This window comes from Magnolia sinica, chromosome 6 (genome assembly GCF_029962835.1).
Source record: "Magnolia sinica isolate HGM2019 chromosome 6, MsV1, whole genome shotgun sequence".
In the NCBI taxonomy this organism is placed as follows: domain Eukaryota; kingdom Viridiplantae; phylum Streptophyta; class Magnoliopsida; order Magnoliales; family Magnoliaceae; genus Magnolia; species Magnolia sinica.
The window spans coordinates 42,254,162-42,275,478 of NC_080578.1; the positions used below are offsets into that span (position 1 = coordinate 42,254,162).

Consider the following 21,317-nt stretch of genomic DNA (forward strand, 5'->3'; position numbering starts at 1 on the left):
CATAACGCCACATGCTGCTAGACTCGGGACCGGAATCGTCTGCAACAGCTGCGTAAAACACCCTAGCTTGTGGGTCCACCATGTTGTATACATAGAATCCTCTACGTCCATCATGATCTATCCTCAATTCTAGGATTTTGTACAAAAGATCAGCAAGATCCACAACCAAGGCAGTCCAAACAACAGTAAAAATAATGGAACGGAATGCCATCGATAGGCTTATGTGAGTGTAGGGTTGAAACAAGAGATCTACCTGATGGACGGAGTGGATTTACATATCAAACATGGTAGGCCCACAGAGCTTGGGTGTTTTACGCAGCTGGGTATAACAGGTGTTGGAGACTTTTTATCAGCAGCTGCGAGACCATTTCCTAATCAACCTGGCTCCACCCTGCCGGTAGGGTCAGCGGTCCACGTTTCGCTTCCTGCTTAAATCTATTCGACGTGTCCACGTGTTACCGATCGATTGCTGAATCAGCCAACTTATATTATAACGCCCCCCTCCCTCCATCTCTACCTGACCGAGCATCTTCAATAGTTTCATTTCTCTCCTCCCAAGCAGGTATTATTTTCCTTTCTTCTTTTCATCTTTTAAAGCTGATTCCTTTTTCTCTCTCCTTGGACTTCATCTATAGATCGGAACCGTTCTTTTGTTTCGAAAGCTGATTTTTAGCTGTTGATCTTTTCTGCCGTTGCTTGGAATCTTGCGACTGTGTTCAAATCTTATGTTGAGAAGATCTCAGCCTCTTTTCTTTGGCTATTTTAATGATTCACGTTACGAAGAGTTATGCCTGTGAGAGATCTATGCCGTCCATCGAGCAGATCATCTGGTGAATGTGCTCTAGATTAAAAAAGGGTCAGGCCTGACCACTGCTCATGCGTGCCAAACACTTACAATGAATGTGGACCGTTGATTATTCTTCTTATGTAATTCGCCTGATGAGTTGACTGACCTAAAGTTTTGGGCTAGAGGGCACATTCTCCTTGGGGCCTGGGTCAGTGAATGGCGTAGATCTTGCGCACCTGTGGGGCATTTGTGTTTGGCGCTTTCTGAGGCATTTCTACAAACAATATGCAACCATGAAAATGATCAGATGTTAAAAAAATTTTAAAAATAAAAGAAAAAAAAATGTATGAATTCCTAGTCACATATTAGTATATTACTTTAGGATTCTATACAATCACTAAAAAAAATTAACAGACTGATAATTCCTAATGTTCTATTTGTTTCGTCAATTAGCCCAGTAATGAAAATGAAATGGGTTATCATTACGAATTTACCACTGTAAAAAAAACATGGGAAAGGCAGGTCATATGCAAATGTGTTTAGGCGGCAAAGGAATTTGTAATCATTACACTTTTCATGTTATTTCTATGAAAATCTCAAATCCAAATGGCAACATCAGGGTATTTTGGTGATGATTTGACATTAAAGTAATCTAAAAGTGTCATCATTACGATTTTACCACTACTAAGCAAAATACATAAGATGGAGACAGGTAAAGCAATTTGTAATTATTGCACATTTCCTATACGTTACCATACTAATTGATGAACAAATGGGCCCCAAGTGGAATGTATCACTGTCTACTTACAATTTACGGCTCTCTCAAATGACCATTTCTCATGATGGGAGTGTGAAATTCTACTTTGATATGGTTTTATATGCGAATGAATTTATAATCTGATGATCATCAGAGTATGTTTGTATGTTCTGTTGTGCAATCCATTTACTTTTAGTTGATCTATATTACCAATATTTGTTGATTCATTCGATTACTTTGAATTTCATGGGTATAGTTGTTACATCTTTTTTCTCCTCGTAATGTGATAAATATATGGGCCTCTATGGTTTGGTCCCTGAGATCCAGACTGGTCATTCAGTGGGTCTAACCATGAAATGGCATTAGAGAAATGACCACATTGATTGGGAAATCCAAACTGCCTAATTGTTGGCATACGAAATGGACAGTTGAAGAAAAGAAAAGAAAAGAAATAGTTTGCAAATGGTTTCTAGGCAATGGGTTAAATTTCACTGATTGGATGGTTAGGATCATTGGATCAAGGGAATATCTCGTCAGTCGCCGACTCATGGTTGGGCCGAACATATGGATGTATAGTTAACCACTTGTATTTGTGAGATGGTAACTTCTACACTCCAAGGGGAGAAGAAATGTTCTCCCGAATTTGTTGTGTTATGCTATTTGTCCTTTTTTCTCAAGATACTTGTGTTGCTAATGGCTGTTGAGATTTTTTGAGTAGTGTGTGAAGCTTTTGGTTTTGGTTAGAGATGCCTCCTTGGTCCACCTCCTCTGGTTTTCATTACAATTCATATTTTAAATTTCAATGCGTTACATTGTCTTCCACTTACATTTTCCCTATGATTTCACTTCGCACACTTCTGTTTTAGCCTTGTTTTGCATTTTAGATATTTACGTCCTGTTTGGTAGACACCTAAAAATGAGTTCATCACATTTTAGTTGACAATAATTATGTAGTAGAGATCTAGATCTCTAGCACATAATGAGTTCATGTTAACAGTTATTATGTATCAAAGATCAATATCTCTAATACATAATGACTCTTAACTAAAATGAGATGAACTCATTTTTATTCGTTTTCCAAATAGGGTCGTAGCATTTGTCAATTATGACTTTGTGATTGGCTTCTGATATAGAAAATTTACTACAAGTTTCCAATGTTGCCTTTGGGAAACAAATGAAAAATGCTGCCCGTTTGTAGAATTTTACCGTATGGAAGAAATGCAGTTATAGTGTAATGCAGGACAATTAACCACTTGCTCTAAAAGATCGAACTGTTAGAGTATGAGGAATTAATCCCTTTATCTCATAGCCCAGACCTCACATCTCATGGGTTAGGACCTCGGCCGAAACCTCCCCCCCCCCCCCCTGTGGGCCCCAAATCACATGGGTACCGCCTCACACGGGCCGCCCACCCCGAGTGTGTCCTTGCATCCCACAGGCTACCCCACTCGAGCCTAGTGTGAAATACGCATTAATCACCTCCGGTGAGGAGTACCTCCCCTGCAGGCCATACTTAAGTGGCTTCAAAGGTGTGGTTTTTCCTTTTGCCCTTTTCATGTGGACAAGCTTGTTAGTTTAGTGAGTTGTTTGTGATTTGATGTCACAATGTGTACTATTTCCAACTTGCATCACAAGTGGATCGGCAAAGACTGAGTTATTATGTTAGTTCATGGTATGGAGGTCAACGATTTTAAGTGTTCGTGGAGTGTTATAGACTTTGCTAATGCACTTGAGGACATGATTTGAGTATATATGTCACGGTCGGATTTACCATGGTTGTGGCATAGATGGGGATGCAGATTTTACACAAAATTGAAGTATGGGACATTATATGAAGTGGATAAGTGACCTCCTATGAAGTATCTGGGTATTGTATATCTTAAGGCCATCTTTGAGTCCAAACCATGTCGTTGAAGAGAAGACTAAGTGCTTCAATGGATCGAGTTTGGGGAAGTTATGATTTAGGGTGCGTTTGGTAGAACTTAATTTTGTAACTTATTACTGAAAAATGTCATTTGCAGTAATTTTGGTAATTCAGACTGTTTGGTAACCAAAAGACATTCAGTTCTTAATTGGGAAAATCACTTAAAATTTAATAATTTTTTTTCCAGCCACCACAACTTGGCTTAAAACTTATAGAGGAATACGGCAAGTCATTTCCTTTAAAATTTTGGTTGAATTTTGACCAAAATATCCCTGTCAACTTTTAAAATTGGTAAGATTACCTTTGAAGATATTCAAAACGTTGCAGGATTTTCTCCCGCTCGAGAAAAAAATCCCTAAGTATCCGGAGGCCAATTCCTTCTTAAATCGTTTCTTCATGTTAATCTACCTTTGATTTGAAGGTGAGATTTCAATCTTTTTCTTTCTCTAAGCCTTTGTAGGACCCACCATGATGTTTATTTTCCATCCATACTATTCATAAGGTCACACAGACCTGGATGAAAGGAAAACATAAATATCAAATTGATCTACAACTTCTATGGTCCCCAAAATGTTCAAAAGGTAGACGTCCAATCCCTTTACTCTATGTGGTGTGGTCCGCTTAAACTTTGGATTTGCCTCATTTTTGGGCTTATGCCCTAAAATAATCTCACCAAATTGATGGATGGTTTGCATATAACACATATATATCATGGTAGGGCCCACAAAACATGATGTTTTCAACTAAAAAGGGCTCTTGGTAGTGCGTTGCACAACAATTTGAACACGGATTGCCTATGTACGCATGGCTAGTGGATGGTGCTTTGTTGGACCCCCTATGATGTATGCATTTTATCTATGCCGACCATCCATTTTGGATAATTATTTTAGTGCATGAACCCAAAAACAAGGCAGATTTATATCTCACGTGGACCACACCACAGGAAAACAATGGCGATTGAACGCTTACCATTAAAAACTTCTTATTGCTGACTGTAATGTCTATTTGCCATCCAATCTGTTGATTAGGTCATACAAACATGGATGAAGGGAAAAGACAAAATATCAACTTGATCCAAAACTTTTGTGGCCCCAAGAAATTTTTAATGGTGGGCGTTCAATCACCACTGTTTCCTATAGTGTGGTCGGCCTGAGATTTGGATCCGCATCATTTTTAATTTCATGCACTAAAATAATCTAGCAAAATGGATGGACGGTGTGGATAAAACACATACATTATGGTGGGGCCCATAGAGCACCGTCTAATAGCAAGTCGCTGGCAACATGCAGTTCGTGTTCGTGAAACTTGGGAGCAGATTAGGTGATACCCTGAATCCAGAGGTGGGTGGGACCCCTGACTGTGGGGCTCACAGTGATGTATGTGACTTAAATCCACACAGTCCAACCATTTTGAAAGCTCATTTTAAGACATGATCCAAAAAATGAAGCTGATTAAAATCTTAGGTGGACCACACCACAAGAAATGGTCATAATTGAATCCTCACCATTAAAAACTTCGTTAATTCCACTGGAATGCTTATTTGCCATCCAACCTGTTGATAAGGTAAAAAACACCTAGATGAAGAGACCACACAAATATCATCTTAATCCAAATCTTTTGTGGCCCACAAGAAGTTTTTAATGGTCAATCACCATTGTTTCCTGTACTTTGGTCCATCTGGAATTTGGAATTGCTTTATTTTTTTGGATCATGCCTTAAAATGAGCTTTCAATACAATTAGGGGTCACACCCACCTTAGTGGATCCAAGGTCTCACCTAATCTACTCTTGTGAAACCCGGATCCACCAACACCTGGACGTTAATCCATCTAGGCAGAGCTCTGCGGTTCCCACCGTGATGTATGGGTTTTATCCATGTTGTCCATCCATTTTGAAAGATCATTTTAGGCTATGAACCCAAAAATGAGATAGATTCAAAGCTCAATTTGTCCAATGCCAAAAGAAATTGTGGGAAGGGAAACGTCCAACATTGAAACCTTCCTGAAGCTGGCCATGATGTTTATATGCCATCCAAACCATTCATAAGGTTATTACCACTCAGATAAATTGTAGGCACAAATTTCACACTTAGACAACTTTTGTCACCCCAGTCGTTCAATCCACACTGTTAGGCACAAATATCATACTGATACAAAACGTTTGTCACCACAGGTGTTCAATCCCCACTGTTTCATCTAGTCTTGCTCACACGAGCTTTAGATCTGCCTGAATTTTAAATTCTTGTCCTATTGTGGACTTGCGAAAGAGATGGACGGAGTGGATTTGTCATGTGCATCTTTGTGGGCCGCACACAGCCTCGGGCACCAAAATTTCTATGTGCGGGGTCACAGGCAATTTGCAGATTGGGTAGCTAGAGACAAACGGTCTTGTCAGGGGATCTATGGGGCCCGCCATGATGTATATGTTTTATCCACGATGTCCTCCATTTTGACAAATAATTGTAGGGCATGAGCCAAAAATGAGGCAGATTGAAGCCTCTAGTGGACCACACCACAAGAAGTAGTGGGGATTGAAAGCTTACCATTGAAACCACAAGAAGTAGTGGGGATTGAAAGCTTACCATTGAAAACTTCTTGAGGGGCTCAGAAGTTTTGGATCAAGCTATATTTAGTTTTTCCATTCATACAGATCTATGTGACCATATGACGGTTATGTTTGAGGTGTCCATTAATTGAGGGGTCATGTTTGAGTGATGTATGTGATTAGGGCATAGGTGTGCCAAATTTGGTGGCAAGGCAATAGCATGTTTTGTCGCATATTCTCAAAATAAAAAATAAAAAATAAAAAATAAATAAATAAAAATTGAGACTAGGGGCAAATATGACAAATTGTTAATTTTCAAACATATTTGGTTTGTTTTTACCAAACAGTTTTTTGTGAAAAAAAAATAATAATAATAAAAAATTGAGACAATAGGGGCAAATATGACAAATTGCTAATTTTCAAACATATTTGGTTTGTTTTTACCAAACAATTTTTTTTTTGAAAAAAATACTTATTTTCAGATATTAGAAGTTTTTCCAGACAAATTACCAAACCAATTTTTCAGTACATATAAGTATTTAAATTTAGCAGAGTAAGCTTTCAGCAACTGAATTAATTTTCAGACCTTATTTTTCAGTTTACCAAATGGCACCTTAGACTTCCACATAATGTGCATCTCTAATGGAATATAAAATAACTACCATATATGGTATACCAAGGGCTAATACGTACGCAAGGGAGCATTTTCAACTTGTAATGTGCATCTCTGATGGAATATAAAATAACCACCATATATGGTATACCAAGGGCTAATACGTATGTAGGGGAGCATTTTCAACTTGTAAATTGATGAGTACGAAATCAGAGAGGATTTCTTGTTTGAACTTTCTATCTCTCGGCTTTCATTAGAGAAACTCCTAGCTCCGGTAACTCTCATTCTTGTTTTATTTTATGTTTCCAAATCGTTCTCAGGGATTAATTCAATGAACAACTCGAAAGAAAAAGTATGTTTCATTAACTCTTAGGGCTTGTGTTAAGGAAATTTTGTTGGAATTTTGCTTCCATTGATTGTTTTTTTATTCTTGGAAAGGGAATTCCAAGGAAAAAGCGTTTCTGGAGTTCGGATGACAACAGAAAAATTCCATGGATCTATAATAATCATGGATCGAAGACTCGATGACTCAGATCGCCTCTTTCGGTCCTACAAGTTGGTCAAATTTTCAATGCCGACTAGTGTTGCTGAAGAACTTTGTATCTTGCTTGCGATTAATGCTTCCCAATTCTATCAAAAATCATATAGGAATGTTGTTATGAGTGGATCCATTTGCTAGGTTGGACTTTACCGAGCCAAGTGATGCAGGGCCAATGCATGAACTACATAACATGTGAGATCAAATAACCGAATAAGATATTTAACCAAAAAACACAAACGTTGCTATATTCATCACAAATATCATGAAAATCAAAAGAAAATCATGGATAATCTTGACCTAAGCTACCAACATCGTAACACAAGATTATTAAATAAAAAGAAACTAAGATCTAATGGATATAGGGACATTTAATTAACACAGGGTATAGTCTATTTCAAAATAGGAAACCTAATACAACCTAGGGTGAAAATTAAAGTTTGGGGAAAATTAAAGTTTGGGTAATTTGGGAAAGTAGAAAATTAGGAAATTTAGGTTTAGGGTTAGAGTTTGGATTGTGGATGGCTATGGGAAAATTGGGTTTGGGAGAAGACGAAGATTTGGGATGGGAAAATTAAGAATCTGAAAAAAAGAGAAGATTGTGTGGGGATAGATGGAGACCTCGCACCTCCGTTGATTAAGATTAGTCTTGCACCAATCTTCCTTCCAAATCGCATGAAGATGGTAGAAGAAAGCAAGGGCTTTTCTTCCTCTTATTTATTTATTTATTTATTATCACGAAATTCAATGAGGGAGAGATCACATGCCCTCCTCTTTTTATAGATTCAAGAAGTTTCAAAAATTACAAAAATCTCTCTTATCTTGTGAACTTTAACAAAAATAGCCCTAGTCTAAATAAAATGAACTAAAACGCTTATAATGTGTCCAAATATAAAATAATCAAAAATTAAATCTTAAAATATGATAAATTCTAAAACTGATGTGGACGATCAACGATCAATGGCCCGATCATGTTATCCATGTGATCCAATGGTTTGATCGCCGCGTCCCTCCGGTCTAACGGTCTGGATCACTCCATAAAGCAACCCATGTGCATCTTCTCAGTATGGGGTCTTCCAGGTGCTCGCACATGCACATGGGGTCTTCAGCATGATGGGTACTCACCTAATCATAGGAAAATCGGCGCGGCCCGGTTCCTTCTCTGATACATACGTAAGGTTATACGTGACGTGATGTCCTCATCACTAAGTCAACTCGGAGAGTCAAATACCACTTGGATAAGTTGTCAATCCATGATAATAGTGTTTAACAAATTTCGAACATTGAATTTGTGATGAAGTTTTGTGATGAAGGACACACCAATATGGTATAGATGTTTGCATGTGTGCAAGATTTGCTCAATGGACAGTGGCTGCGCCAACTTCTACATGTCCTGTTTATTTGCAGGCCACGTCAAAAGGTTATGAATGTCTTATCAAGAGATTCTTGCATCATGGTCCATCCATGATGTGACAATGCGCACTAGTGGACTAGATCATAGAAACTTGGGCCCAACTTGTTAGAATTGAAAGCACAAATATTTTGTGCAAAGACTTGGGTAGCCCATGTACATAGGTCCCACAAACTTGAGCAGTTTGGAAATCTCCAAGGCCATGATCTCAATCTCTTGGCCATACCATTTCAATGGATCGTAAAACAACAGAGAAAGTGTTGTAAATCTAACCAAAGGCTACGGATTAAAAAGCTGAAAAGCAAACCTTCAAACCAATTTGGTGATGAGGTAGAGGGAGGGAGAGCTCGAGCATGAAAGAGATAGTGATTCCGGTGAGGACAGGGAGAGAGAGCTTTGGTGAAGGGGGCATTGGGAGTGTAAGGGACCTTGGGAGGGAGGAGAAAAGGGATGAGAGAGTTAGGATTCAAGAAGGTGAAGAAAGAAGTTTCCATACAAGGGCGCATCCCAAGTTTTTAGAAAGAATACAAAGTCCAAGCTTTTATGGAAATTGTTTGCCCATGGATCAAGATTTTCACCCCTTAATGAAAATACCCAAATCATGCGGGACAATTAACCACTTGCTCTAAAAGCTTGAATTGATAGAGCATGGTAAATTAACCCCTTTATCTCATTAGCCCAGACCCCACATCCATGGGTTAGGTCCTCGGTGGAACCCTTGTCATAGGCCTCAAATCCATGGCTTCCACCCCCTCGTGGGCTCCAAATCGATGGGTTCTGCTGGCCACCCACCTCGAGTGTACCCCCGCATCCCACAGGCCACCCCACTCGAGCCCGGTGTGAAAATGCCTCTACATTAATCATCCCCACTAATGAGGCTTGAACACAAGACCTCTCGCTTTAATACCAATTTGATGCAGCACAATTAACCACTTGCTCTAAAAGCTCGAACTGATGGATCATGGTGAATTAATCCATTTATCTCAAAGCCCAGGCCCCACATCCATGGGTTAGGTCTTTGGTTGAACCCTCCTCGTGGGCCCCAAATCCATGGGTTCCGCGTACTGCCCACTCCAAGTGTGCCCCCGCATCCCACAATCCACCCCACTTGAGCCCGGTGTGAAAATGCCCCTGCATTACCAAACCATGTAAAAAAAAAAAAATCCAATTTCCATGGAAACACTATATTCCCTAAAAAAAATCCATTTTCTATTTGAAAGTTGTTTAGAGAAGTATGTATTTAAAAAATTGGTTGGATATCTTTTGCATCCCTGATTATGACGATACGCAAGTTGATTTACAAGTTCAAGCACATTAATTTTTAGTATTGAAAGTAGCCCCCTCATTTGTTGTTGGCGGGTTATCATTTGGAAGGCTGATCCCTATGTTTGTTCTTTTTGTCAGCAATATGAGTGAACAAAACGAGGCTGAAGCTTCTACGCAGCACCGTCACGTTCCAAAACTGAACGAAAGGATTCTCTCATCCTTGTCAAGAAGATCTGTTGCTGCACATCCATGGCATGATCTTGAGATAGGTACATTCCTTATGGCTGTCTTGGTGATTCAGATGTTTGAGTTTTATTTAACAGTTCTAAAACTTGCTGACTCAACTCAAAACTTGGCTGAGGCAACTTGACCTGACGAGATTTTGAGCTGAGTCTCTGAGAAACTCGATCTCAACTCGACAACTTGGCTGCCCAGTCAGGAGTGTTTTAGTAACAAAAACAATAGGCAGTCCGTAAGAATTTAACCTTCGTCGGTGCTTTAGAAGCACAACCCTGTTACCAGGATTCCACAAGCAGAACCTGTTCTTTTCATTGGATTAATTTATATAGTTAATGATTTTAAATATTTATTCACCACCTATATTCGTTGATTACATATTATATGATATAATAAGTCAAATCAATGTAAGACTTGTTCGAGTTGACCGACCTGACTGGCGAGTTTTCAGGGTTTTGAGCTATGGTATTTAAATGACACTGCGACTGATCTTGTAACAATGTATGCAGGACCTGGAGCTCCTACAGTATTCAATTGTGTAAGTACTCGGTTCAAATGTAGACTCAGTGTTCGAGCTCTAAGATTGCAGGTAGTAAGATTTAAGAACCTGCGAAGATTTAGAAAGAGATGCCTAGTATACCTGGAATTCGGCAATCACATCTTGAATTATTTGAAAAGCCCCCGTTTTGCAGTGGGAACATCAGTCTTCATCCCTAGTTACAGGAATTAATAGGAAGGGTATTGTCATATTTTAGAAAAGGGAATTATCAGGCCTAAATCTCCTCATTGGTCTGGGTATGATGTGTCCTGATGTGCACAGTCCATACAAGTGGGGCCCCGGTTCTTCCATCCAGACCGTTTGTCAGGCTTGCCAGAAAATTCTTCCAGATTGAAAGATCCTAGCCATCCAATCTTTGGCCTTTCCTTTTATAGAAACTGTGCAATTTATTTCTTAACCATCTATTTGAAAGCTGTGGATAGAATTCTCGGTATCTTCCATTCTGGAGATTTTTGGAGCATTTCCCATCCATGATTGGCCCCATCATATCAACCGATGGGCTCAATGAACCATGGGCTCCACTTGTACAGACCATGGATTTACATATCAGTTTCAGGACCAAAACTGGTATGACTCGCTCCAATTCGCTCTGACTCAGTCTGACATGCTCCTCTATCAGTGTGCTGACTCTAATTGTTTCGGACTGAAACTAATATGACTCAAATGATGCCAACTTGTATCAGATGATATTTAAAACTGATGTTCTAGCGTTCAAAGTAGCACATCAGGATACTTTTTCACATGCCGACACATCATAAGTTTGTAGCCCTATAATTTCTCTTTTTACAATCAAGGTGAATCTCTCTCTGAAACCTTGCATTTTAAATATTTATTCTTAACTTCAATAGGAAAGGGTGATTTGGTAACCTACCCTTTTATTTGAAAGAAAGAATGTTTTGCTACCGTTTATTAATACCGTAACATATAAGGCTAAGCTGTTATTAGTTTGAGTAATACATGGCAACAAAAGCCGCCAAAAGAACTGGAAAGGAAAAAAAAGCTTGATTAAGGGACATACATAAATGGAAAACATAAGATTGACTTGATTCATTCTCTTCTTCCAAAATATACCACTGCAAACGAAGGCAGTTGCTACATGAACTTTTATTCATCTTTTATAGGTTGTGGAGATCACAAAAGGAAGTAAGGTCAAGTATGAACTCGACAAGAAAACTGGGCTGATAAAGGTATTTGTAGATACCATTTTTAATTCATATGAAAATAACAATAAATTCTGAGTCTCCTCAAGAAGGAGAGGTGAAGGGAAACTACCTCATGTAGTTCTTTTTGTTATCTCTACAAGTTTCAGTGCAGTTCCTGCTCGTCTTTGAATGAGGGTTTAAGCATGGATTGCTGACTTGTTTGAGTCGGATGTGACTCATCCGAGTCTACAGAGACTATGAGCCAACTCACACTTGGTCAATTCCAATCCGGTTGAATACCACAAGTCACCCTTGAAAATATACCCAACTTGGACAACACACCCGACTCGAACGAGTTGCCACTCGACTCAGGATTGAATGAGTCAGTCTGAGTCTCCAAGTCAAAAACCATGGATGAAAGCTGCCATGTGGGGCTAGGAAAATTATAATGGTCACATGATGAGCAGTCAAGCACCCAAATGCAGGGTGCAGTTTTTGGGGTGTTGGAATGTTGGGAATTGGTGACTAGGCATAGGTGGGCACTCAACCAGTTGTGTGAATCACCTTAGCACTTTCTCTTCAATTCTAGCATATTTGGGCACTTGTATTTCATTAATCTTTCCTTCGCATATGCACATCTTCTCTTATGTATGTAGATCTTTTTGAAATGGAAGTACAGGTTGATCGGGTCTTATATTCATCAGTGGTCTACCCTCATAACTATGGCTTCATCCCACGCACGCTATGTGAAGACAATGACCCAATGGATGTTTTAGTCCTCATGCAGGTAATTTGAACACCTTCACCTCCTACCCATCCACCATTTATCTTGGATAAAATGTTCTATCAGACTGTCTGCATCAGATTCAGATCTTCCTTTGAAGTCCCGTACCCGGCTGAATTACTATTATGATTGTGTCATCTGGGTTACATGTGCCGCACAAATGTACTAATTAATTTGTAAATTGGCATCTTGGACAGGAACCAGTCCTTCCCGGTTGTTTTCTTCGAGCCAGGGCAATCGGGCTCATGCCCATGATCGATCAGGGAGAGAAAGATGATAAGATCATTGCAGTGTGTGCTGATGACCCAGAGTACCGGCACTACACCGACATCAATGAGCTCGCTCCCCATCGTCTTGCTGAGATCCGTCGCTTTTTCGAAGACTGTATCCTCATTTAGTAATACATGATTTTTCTTGCGGTCAGCTAAGGTTGAGATGCATCATTGCAACGGGAAGTTAGGTTTTCTTGACAATGCAATTCAGATAAGAAGAACGAAAATAAAGCAGTGGCTGTCGACGACTTTTTGCATTCAAAACTTGCAATTGATGCCATACAGTACTCCATGTAAGTTGATCTCTTACCTGTCACTGAATTATATTGGAAATGAAGATACTTTGGTGGCTTTAGCTAACAAAGATCCCCCATTAAAGGGAGCCAAGGGCAATTTAGGAAAGAGAAATTATATGCACAGGCATTATTTTTGTTTGAGTGGGGCCTACATCTCAGCAATTCAGATCTCTTGCGGACCCACCATGGACGGAGGATTCCCCAAAAGTCTCCCTAAGGAAAAATTCCTGCCCTCAGGGGCTTGGAAATATATGGATAATAAGAAGATACAACAGCAGTCCAGATTCAGTGCAAAAGTTGCCAAACATTGGAGGGTGATGATCTACCAACCTGGGAGATTCTTGGGGTGTCACCGATCCAAGTTGTGGCCCACTAGATCAACAGTCCTAATCCTGAATCCATCTGCCCCATTTATAGAAGCTGGAGATTTGAGGATATTGTTCATGCACATAACTCGTTGTTCTATAAAGAGCCCCAACGTCTACGAAAACGTTTTGGTGTAATTTAGAGAACCACACTAGCCAGCCTACGTCAAGGTGTTCCATAGCGGTAATGGTGGGCGTAACGGTCCCCACCGTTACCAATATGGATACGCCCAGTATCGGCTGATATGGGGCCTGTAACGGTCGAATATTTTTATTATTTTTTGTAAAAAAAAAATCTGGAAAAATATTCAAAAAATTCGGAATATTCTAAATATTCCAAATATGCATTCATTTATAATTTTGAACATGTTTATGGTGGTGTAATAGTCCACTCGTTGGTGAGAAGTTGTATCGGGCCGTCTAATGAATTTGTGAACTTGACAACCTGGAATTGCCTGCAAAACTCATGTATTTAATTTTCCAACTATTTAACATCAATGATAGGTATATTAGAATGAATTTAATATCAAAATATCTTACATGTGTAGGTGTTTGCAATTATTTTTCGTAATTTATTCTATATTATTATTAAGTTATTAACATACCTAAGGAGTGAGGTCTCCAGAGTCTAGACCTACATAAATTACAATGTTCATTCCATTTTAAAGTCTTCAACATATTAGAAACTTCTCCTCCTATCCTGTGATTCATGTCTCCTGTCATCCTTAAGTCAAGAATAAAAATAAAAATAAAAATTAGTAGTATATGATATACTCTTCTGCAACTTGAGTAAGAATTACTTGATTAGTTGTCAGGGGAGTTATTTTAAGTACAAGTTCGGCAGTGTCAACTGTCAAGTGTGTGTTTGCTTCTGCTTGCTTGGTGAATGTGTGGGTAATAAACTAATGGGTATATAGCAATACTTACCTTAATAAAAATCACGAGTCATCACTCAGTCACTCGCACGGTGACTCACCACCAAAATGAATATCTGCTTTGTTGTGGTTGCTCAACCTCCACCTCCATGTCATCGTCATCATCAAGCTGTTGCTGTGGAATAAGTGTTGCATATCCATGATATCTAGTGCCAGAGGAAAAGACCAGGTCAACGAAACCAGAGAATGACTGATCTGGACTAGGCAACAACTTCGACCTCGAGTAAGGATATCCACCAGTGCCCGTCGAATAGCCGTACTGTTGCTCGTACTCAGGTTGTTGGGAATCCTAAGATTGAGAAAGATCTGGATATCTATAATCATATGAATACGGATCAGGAGGACTACTCCAACATGAATGTGACGGAACATGCTCATTATAACCATAATCTCATTAGCCATAAGAATATCCATCATAATGCTCGAGACTATGGGCCTGTTGATGTTCCAGACCTCCTGGTGCACCACTAGACCCAGCCTCCTCCTGCTGGCTGTATTGTGACTTAGTACACTCATAAGTCTGATCTCGTGTACCTCCTTATCGATGTTCATCAGCTTCACAATCTGTAGACGACTGTATGGTGTGCTGAGTAATACCAGAAGTGCCAGCAGCAACACCAGAAAGGCGAACACCAGCACCAGGGGCATCATCACCATCATCCAACTCGGTTGGGCTGCTAGTACTACTCGTACTCTTCCATTGAACTTGAGTCGGACTTTAAATGAAAGTTGCCTCTCTTTCTGGGTCCAACATAATTATACGATTATCTTGCTATGCTGTGTGTATTATTGGGTCATCAACTTCCAATTCTTCACCATCCTCTTCAATATGTTTTTCCATTGCTTCTAAACAAAGTAGAAGCGGGTTGTCCTCATCATAAATATTGTCTAAGTTTATTGGACAATAGTTCCTGTTACCGGCGGCTGTAATGCTCATATGATGTTGTCGCATTCTTAACTGCATGTTGTAGTGCATAAAGATAAGTCTATCCAACATCCTAATCTGCAATCTATTCATATTCTTTGAATGAATAAATGCAAAACAACTCCAATTCCTTTCGCAGGTAGAAAAAGATGTTGTCTGGCTCAAAACTTTTAATGCAATTTTTTAAAGAGCCTTCGTACTTTCTCCGAGATCCATTCACCATTCAGCCGGTTGTAACCTAGATACTGTATGCTGTTTAAGAGCATCTCCAAAGTTACCGTGGCGATTTTCAAATGTATCTAATTTATTCAACGCATTTATTTGCATATCTAAGTCAGGCTCTGATCTTTTTCTTTTTTTTTTTTTGGAAGGGTAACGCAAATTATATTTAAAAGAAGGGGAAAAAAACAAGAGAAAAGGGAAAAACAAAAAACATTAGGCTAGGGCCGCTGACATAGCGGATCAACTAGATGCTAAGAAACAAAAGATTACATCCTTTTAGCTTGTCTACACTAGACGCCCATTCAATGATGTACTGATTGACTCTGCGAACTTGGGACATAGCTGAATGCGATTCATTTCTAAAACATCTGCTATCTCTCTTCCCAAACAGTCCACCAAACAGCCCGAAGAGCTAATCTCCAGATAGGGGCTCCTTAGGAGCCAATGCGGATGCCGTGCCAAGCTTTCAGAAGAGAGCCCGTTGAAGTCAGGCTATATCTTTATCACATTATTTAGCCTAACACAAACTTCATTATCCTCAACAAATGATTGGGCATATCAGTACCTAGGGTTTATGTAGTAACCTGCTGCATGAAGATCATGTAAGACTCCCAGCTTGTATAATCAAGTTGAATTGCCAACTTTGCCTTATCCATGGCATCATAGAGGAAGCCTATGGTAGGTACTTCATCGATTTCAATGAGATGAGTACCCTTATTAGTGGCTCCATCACCGTTAGGATCCTATTGACCTTTTTCTAATATTTATTGCCCCGTATGGTGTTCACAACTTCAACCGGTGTTCCTGAAGTCTTCTTTCCATGTTTTGTGTTGAGCTAATCTCGGAAAGCGAACATCTCACTCAACTCTCCCCTATGTTGATATAAACTCTCCAAGGTTATAAAGTTTGTTGTGAATCTAGTCGCTGCAGGCATCGGCAATTCTCATCCCTTCGTGAGCTTCTTTATTATTGCCATTACTTGATTATGGTTGTAAATAAATATCGTCACTTGGCTTGCCTTTTCGACCATTTCCCTAACACTCTTATTCTTCCTAATATCTTTTAATATAAGATCAATACAATGAGCAGTACATGGTGACCAAAATATATATGGTCTCTTTATTATCAACTTATGTCCTGTAACCTTATATGATACTTTGTTATCTGTCACAATTCGCACCACATTCTCCCCTCCAATCTCATCCACCACTTTATCCATTAGTCCAAAAATATAATTAGAATTTTTTATTTCGATCAAGGCATCAATTGACTTATGGTACATAGTTCCCAAGTGACAGTACACCATGAAGTTGATCATGTTGCGTTTGGTTGAGCCAGTCCAACCATCACATATGATCGTGCATCCTCTAGCCTACCATATGGGTTTAAATGTAGTCATGTATACTTTAACATCCGCATATTCTGCATATGTCCATTTTCCCCTAATCTCCCTAGCCGTGGGAGCTTTAATTCCTTCACCTGCTTCTGCTTCTGCATCAATTACCACCTACCAATATGGAGAATTGGCCGCGTTGGGAGGTATGTTGGCATGTATAAATAACTTTGCTGCTGCCTACTTAGCTTCTCAATAGAAGTTCTACTCAACATTTGTTTTATCTTCTTTTATTTAGTTGAATTTTTCCTAAACAAGATTGGATCAATAGAGAGTCTCTTGGGCTCATTTACTTCTTCGTCCAAATGTATAAGAGCATCACGTGAAGATGCTTCTCGTCGGCTCCCAAACATACGTCGTAATCCACCCAACTTACCCTCCCCTATTTGCAGATGCAGTCGCACTCCTACTCCTACTCTCAATGTCCCCCGTATCACGTATTGACCCCATCGCGCCAAACATGCGTCCACGTTCTTCCTCTTCATGAGTAAGATTCAAGCTCTCTCTCCTAACTATAGTTACTTCCCGATCTAAATCTTAGTCAGAATCAATAATTTCTTCATCACGAATGCTCATATATTCAGGACTAAACACCTCCTGTCGGGCCGCCTCTAAAATCTCATATTTCTTCTTCTGTCCAACAACACATTTACCCTTCTAGTCATCCAAACTGGCTTGCATTAAGATCATTATCTCTTTTGGTACTCTAGTACATCCCGCAACTGACCATTTCGATGTGCCAAATGTTATTTGAGACGCATAATTCCACCAGTTATTAGTCTCTCACAATAGTTGTGCTTCATTTGGTGTCTAGTACCACCTACCCTTGATAATGTTGTCATCCAATATCTTCACTTCCTTGTTGGCCAAATCAAGAAATTTCCTTACGCATATATGACCTATGTAAGAGTCTACTCGATTATCTAAGTTTATATACAGTTTTTACTTTTTATAAGAGAATGAATGAATTAATTTAAATCTCGAAACTTAATGTAAATAGATTAATAACATAAGGTTCAAACTTCTAAATCTAATTAATGAAGATGAATTTATGTTTTAAACCCTAAGAAGCTCCAAAACCTGTCCAAAATAAGAAAATATAAACATAAAGTCACTAATCTAAAAATAAAAAATAATTTAAAAAAAGATAAAATCACTAGCATAATCTGTTAAATGTACATTATTATGTTCTAATATGATTAATACATCGTATTCAACCATTAAAACAGAAATATATTGAAAAAAAAATGATTTTTCGTAATTTTTAAAAATTAGCCAAAAATAGTTCGAAAATAAAAAATTTAAAAAATATATATAAAATCAGTAACATAATCTATTAAATGCACTTTAATATGTTCTAATATGATGAACACATCATATTCAACCATCAAAACAAAAATACATTGAAAAAAAAAAATTTCATAAATTTTAAAAATTAGCAAAAATAGTTCGAAAATAGAATATATATATATATATATATATATATATATATATATATATATATATATATATATATATATATATATATATATATATATATAATCACTAAAAAAGAAAAAAATATATATAAAATATAAAATAACTAGCATAATTTGTTAAATGCACATTAATATGTTCTAATATGATTAACATATCATATTCAACCATCAAAACAGAAATACATTGCAAAAATGATTTTTCGTAATTTTTAAAAATTGGTAAAAAATGGTTCGAAAATTAAAAAATAAAAATAAAAATATAAAATCACTAGCATAATCTGTTAAATGCACTTTAATATGTGCTAATATAATTAACACATCATATTCAACCATCAAAACAGAAATACATTGAAAAAAATGATTTTTCGTAAATTTTAAAAATTGGCCGAAAATATATATATATATATATATATATATATAATCACTAGCATAATCTTTTAAATGCACATTGATATGTTTTAATATGATTAACACATTATATTCAACCATTAAAACAAAAATACATTGAAAAAAAAATGATTTTTCGTAATTTTAAAAAATTGGTCGAAAATAGTCTGAAAATAAAAAAAATTCAAAATATAAAATCACTAGCATAATCTGTTAAATGCACTTTAATATGTTCTAATATGATTAACACACTATATTCAACCATCAAAAAAGAACTACATTGAAAACAAAAAAGATTTTTCGTAATTTTTAAAAATTGGCTGAAAATAGTTCTAAAATTCAAAAATAAAAAATAAAAAAAATTAAAATCATTAGCATAATTTGTTAAATGCACATTAATATGTTCTATTATGATTAATATATCGTATTCAACCATTAAAACAGAAATACATTGAAAGAAAATGTATAAATAACCTATTTTTGAAGATTTTTCAGAAAATGGCCCATGGATTTTCGAATCAACAAAATCCTTAAAATAACTTTTTTATTATCCTCAATTGCAAGCTAAGAGTGGTCGGAATTTGCAATAGAATGTTTTAGCAAGAATTTGGAAGAGAAATATTAAAAAATGTGAAAAATAGGAACTTAAAAAGCCAAAAAAAAAAATTGACTGTTTTCTGACCGTTACGCCTTGACAATTATGGGGGCCCGTAATGGCCGTTATGTGTCAAAAATTGAGGGGGTCACCATTACGACCCCGTAACGCATTATGTATTGGCTGTTACGGCCAATATATAACCGTTTTTGCACACCTTGGCCTACATATCATAGAGGGCATGCCTGCAACAAACCGAGCACCACGTCAAGGGAGAACATGCATGAGATCCATGCCTTCCATAGGTGAACTGCCAAATGTTCACCTTGGAAACCAAAAGTTAGATTGGTCCAACACTCAGGTAGGCCACACCATAAGAATTGGGATGGGACGCCTCCTGTTGGTTGTGCAGGGGCCAACTGTAGTTTATATATGCCATCCAATCCATTCATACGACTCTTCTCATCAAGATGAAGGCCTCTTTGAAAATCATGCTATTCAGAAACTCAGGTGGACCACGCCACATGAATTTAGAGGTTTTAGGCAAACTGCTTTCTATGGTGAGGCCCACCTGAGTTTCGAATCAGTGTAATGTTCGAAGTGAAGGCCTAACATTGCGTGACACCTGATCTCATCCACACGTCTGTCCACATTAGTGAATAGTCACACAGAGTGAGCCATGCGCATTGGAGGCAGCATGCAGACATGGGAAGCATGAAACAACGGGTGAGATCAACCCATCTGTGAACCAATCAAAATATCATTTTGGCCCATTTCTTACATCTGTACATGCGACAGATGTGCCGTTTCTTGCTTGTTATGTACCTTTATCTAAGTATATATTTACAATTATTATTATTATTATTTATTATTTTTTTTTGCTGTGGTGCAGGGATCTGTATGCTCAATATATTTTGCAAAGCCTAAGGCAATAAGATGGGATTTTATTAGTCTTTTATAATAATTCCCTATGAATTTGGGGAAAGAGAGAGAGACTTAAGCTTTTTCGCAACTGAATTGTGTTTTGGATTTTGATGGCTGTTTTATTGAGTTCCAAACAAATATAATCACTAGTTTCGACTACTTGTATTAGTAGATACGTTTGTTATAACAACTACATCACATGATTGATGAAATTAGTGAATCTGTCAATTAGTTTGAACCAGCCCGCAGATGGGCCAAGGTTCAAGATTTGCAGCGATTGTCTCTCTGAATTCTTTTTGGCCATCCAAAAATGGGGAATTGGCGGAATTGCCACAAAGAGAAGGTCCACCTTTTCGCCAGTTTGGATCAATTTATAAGGAAAGGACAATGGGTTTTTAAGGCTCTGCAAAGGAAATGCCAACACCTGATATGGAAGTTTTGAGCTCACCATCGGCAAAAGGTCGCACTGATTGGATGTTCACCAACCTTCCAATGGCTGGGCCATGATGGACGACCAAAACGAAAAATGGGTATGGTCAGAAACTCGCCTTGCTCTTGAAAACCTAACCCTTTGGTGGGTTAGGTTTTAGAATAAAACCCTTGCGAGGATCCTATCCGTTTATTTTAGTGCATTTTATCCTTGCATATTTGACCATTAGTTGTTTATCACCGTTGGTTTATGGTCCAAGATCAGATGGACGGTATGGTCTAATATGTGTGATTTTTTAGACATCAACCGTCCATGCTACAGACCTGCATGTGGGTGGACCTGGACCTGATTTGCAAATCACCCAGCCACTAGAGAAATGGCCTTACCCTATTCCCGTTCTTCTGGCTCCACTGTATCATCTCACACGCAAGGATTGGTTTACAGTTTCAGTGCTTTGTTTCCATTGGCCCAATTGAAGGGGCCCGCTGTAATGGGAGATGATGCCTTAGAGCCGGGAAATGGTAGAGCCATATT

The 21,317-nt window shown here is 38.1% G+C and overlaps 1 protein-coding gene across 1 annotated transcript; it reads left to right on the plus strand.

Moving 5' to 3' along the window:
* Positions 1 to 410: 410 nt before the first annotated feature.
* On the plus strand, positions 411 to 20,626 carry LOC131248705 (soluble inorganic pyrophosphatase). The gene is made up of 8 exons (XM_058249111.1): positions 411 to 562; positions 9,978 to 10,108; positions 10,586 to 10,614; positions 11,757 to 11,822; positions 12,457 to 12,564; positions 12,759 to 12,945; positions 13,045 to 13,126; positions 20,322 to 20,626. Exons 2-8 carry the CDS (start codon positions 9,982 to 9,984, stop codon positions 20,362 to 20,364), a joined length of 642 nt encoding a protein of 213 aa, XP_058105094.1. The 5' UTR covers positions 411 to 562; positions 9,978 to 9,981; the 3' UTR covers positions 20,365 to 20,626.
* Positions 20,627 to 21,317: the final 691 nt, after the last annotated feature.

Excerpts from the sequence above, each read along its gene's own strand:
- LOC131248705 (XM_058249111.1), top strand. The coding sequence starts at position 9,982 with ATGAGTGAACAAAACGAGGCTGAAGCTTCTACGCAGCACCGTCACGTT. Across the intron at positions 11,823-12,456 it reads AGAAAACTGGGCTGATAAAG|GTTGATCGGGTCTTATATTC; the intron begins GTATTTGTAGAT and ends ATGGAAGTACAG. Across the intron at positions 13,127-20,321 it reads GATGCCATACAGTACTCCAT|GGATCTGTATGCTCAATATA; the intron begins GTAAGTTGATCT and ends GCTGTGGTGCAG.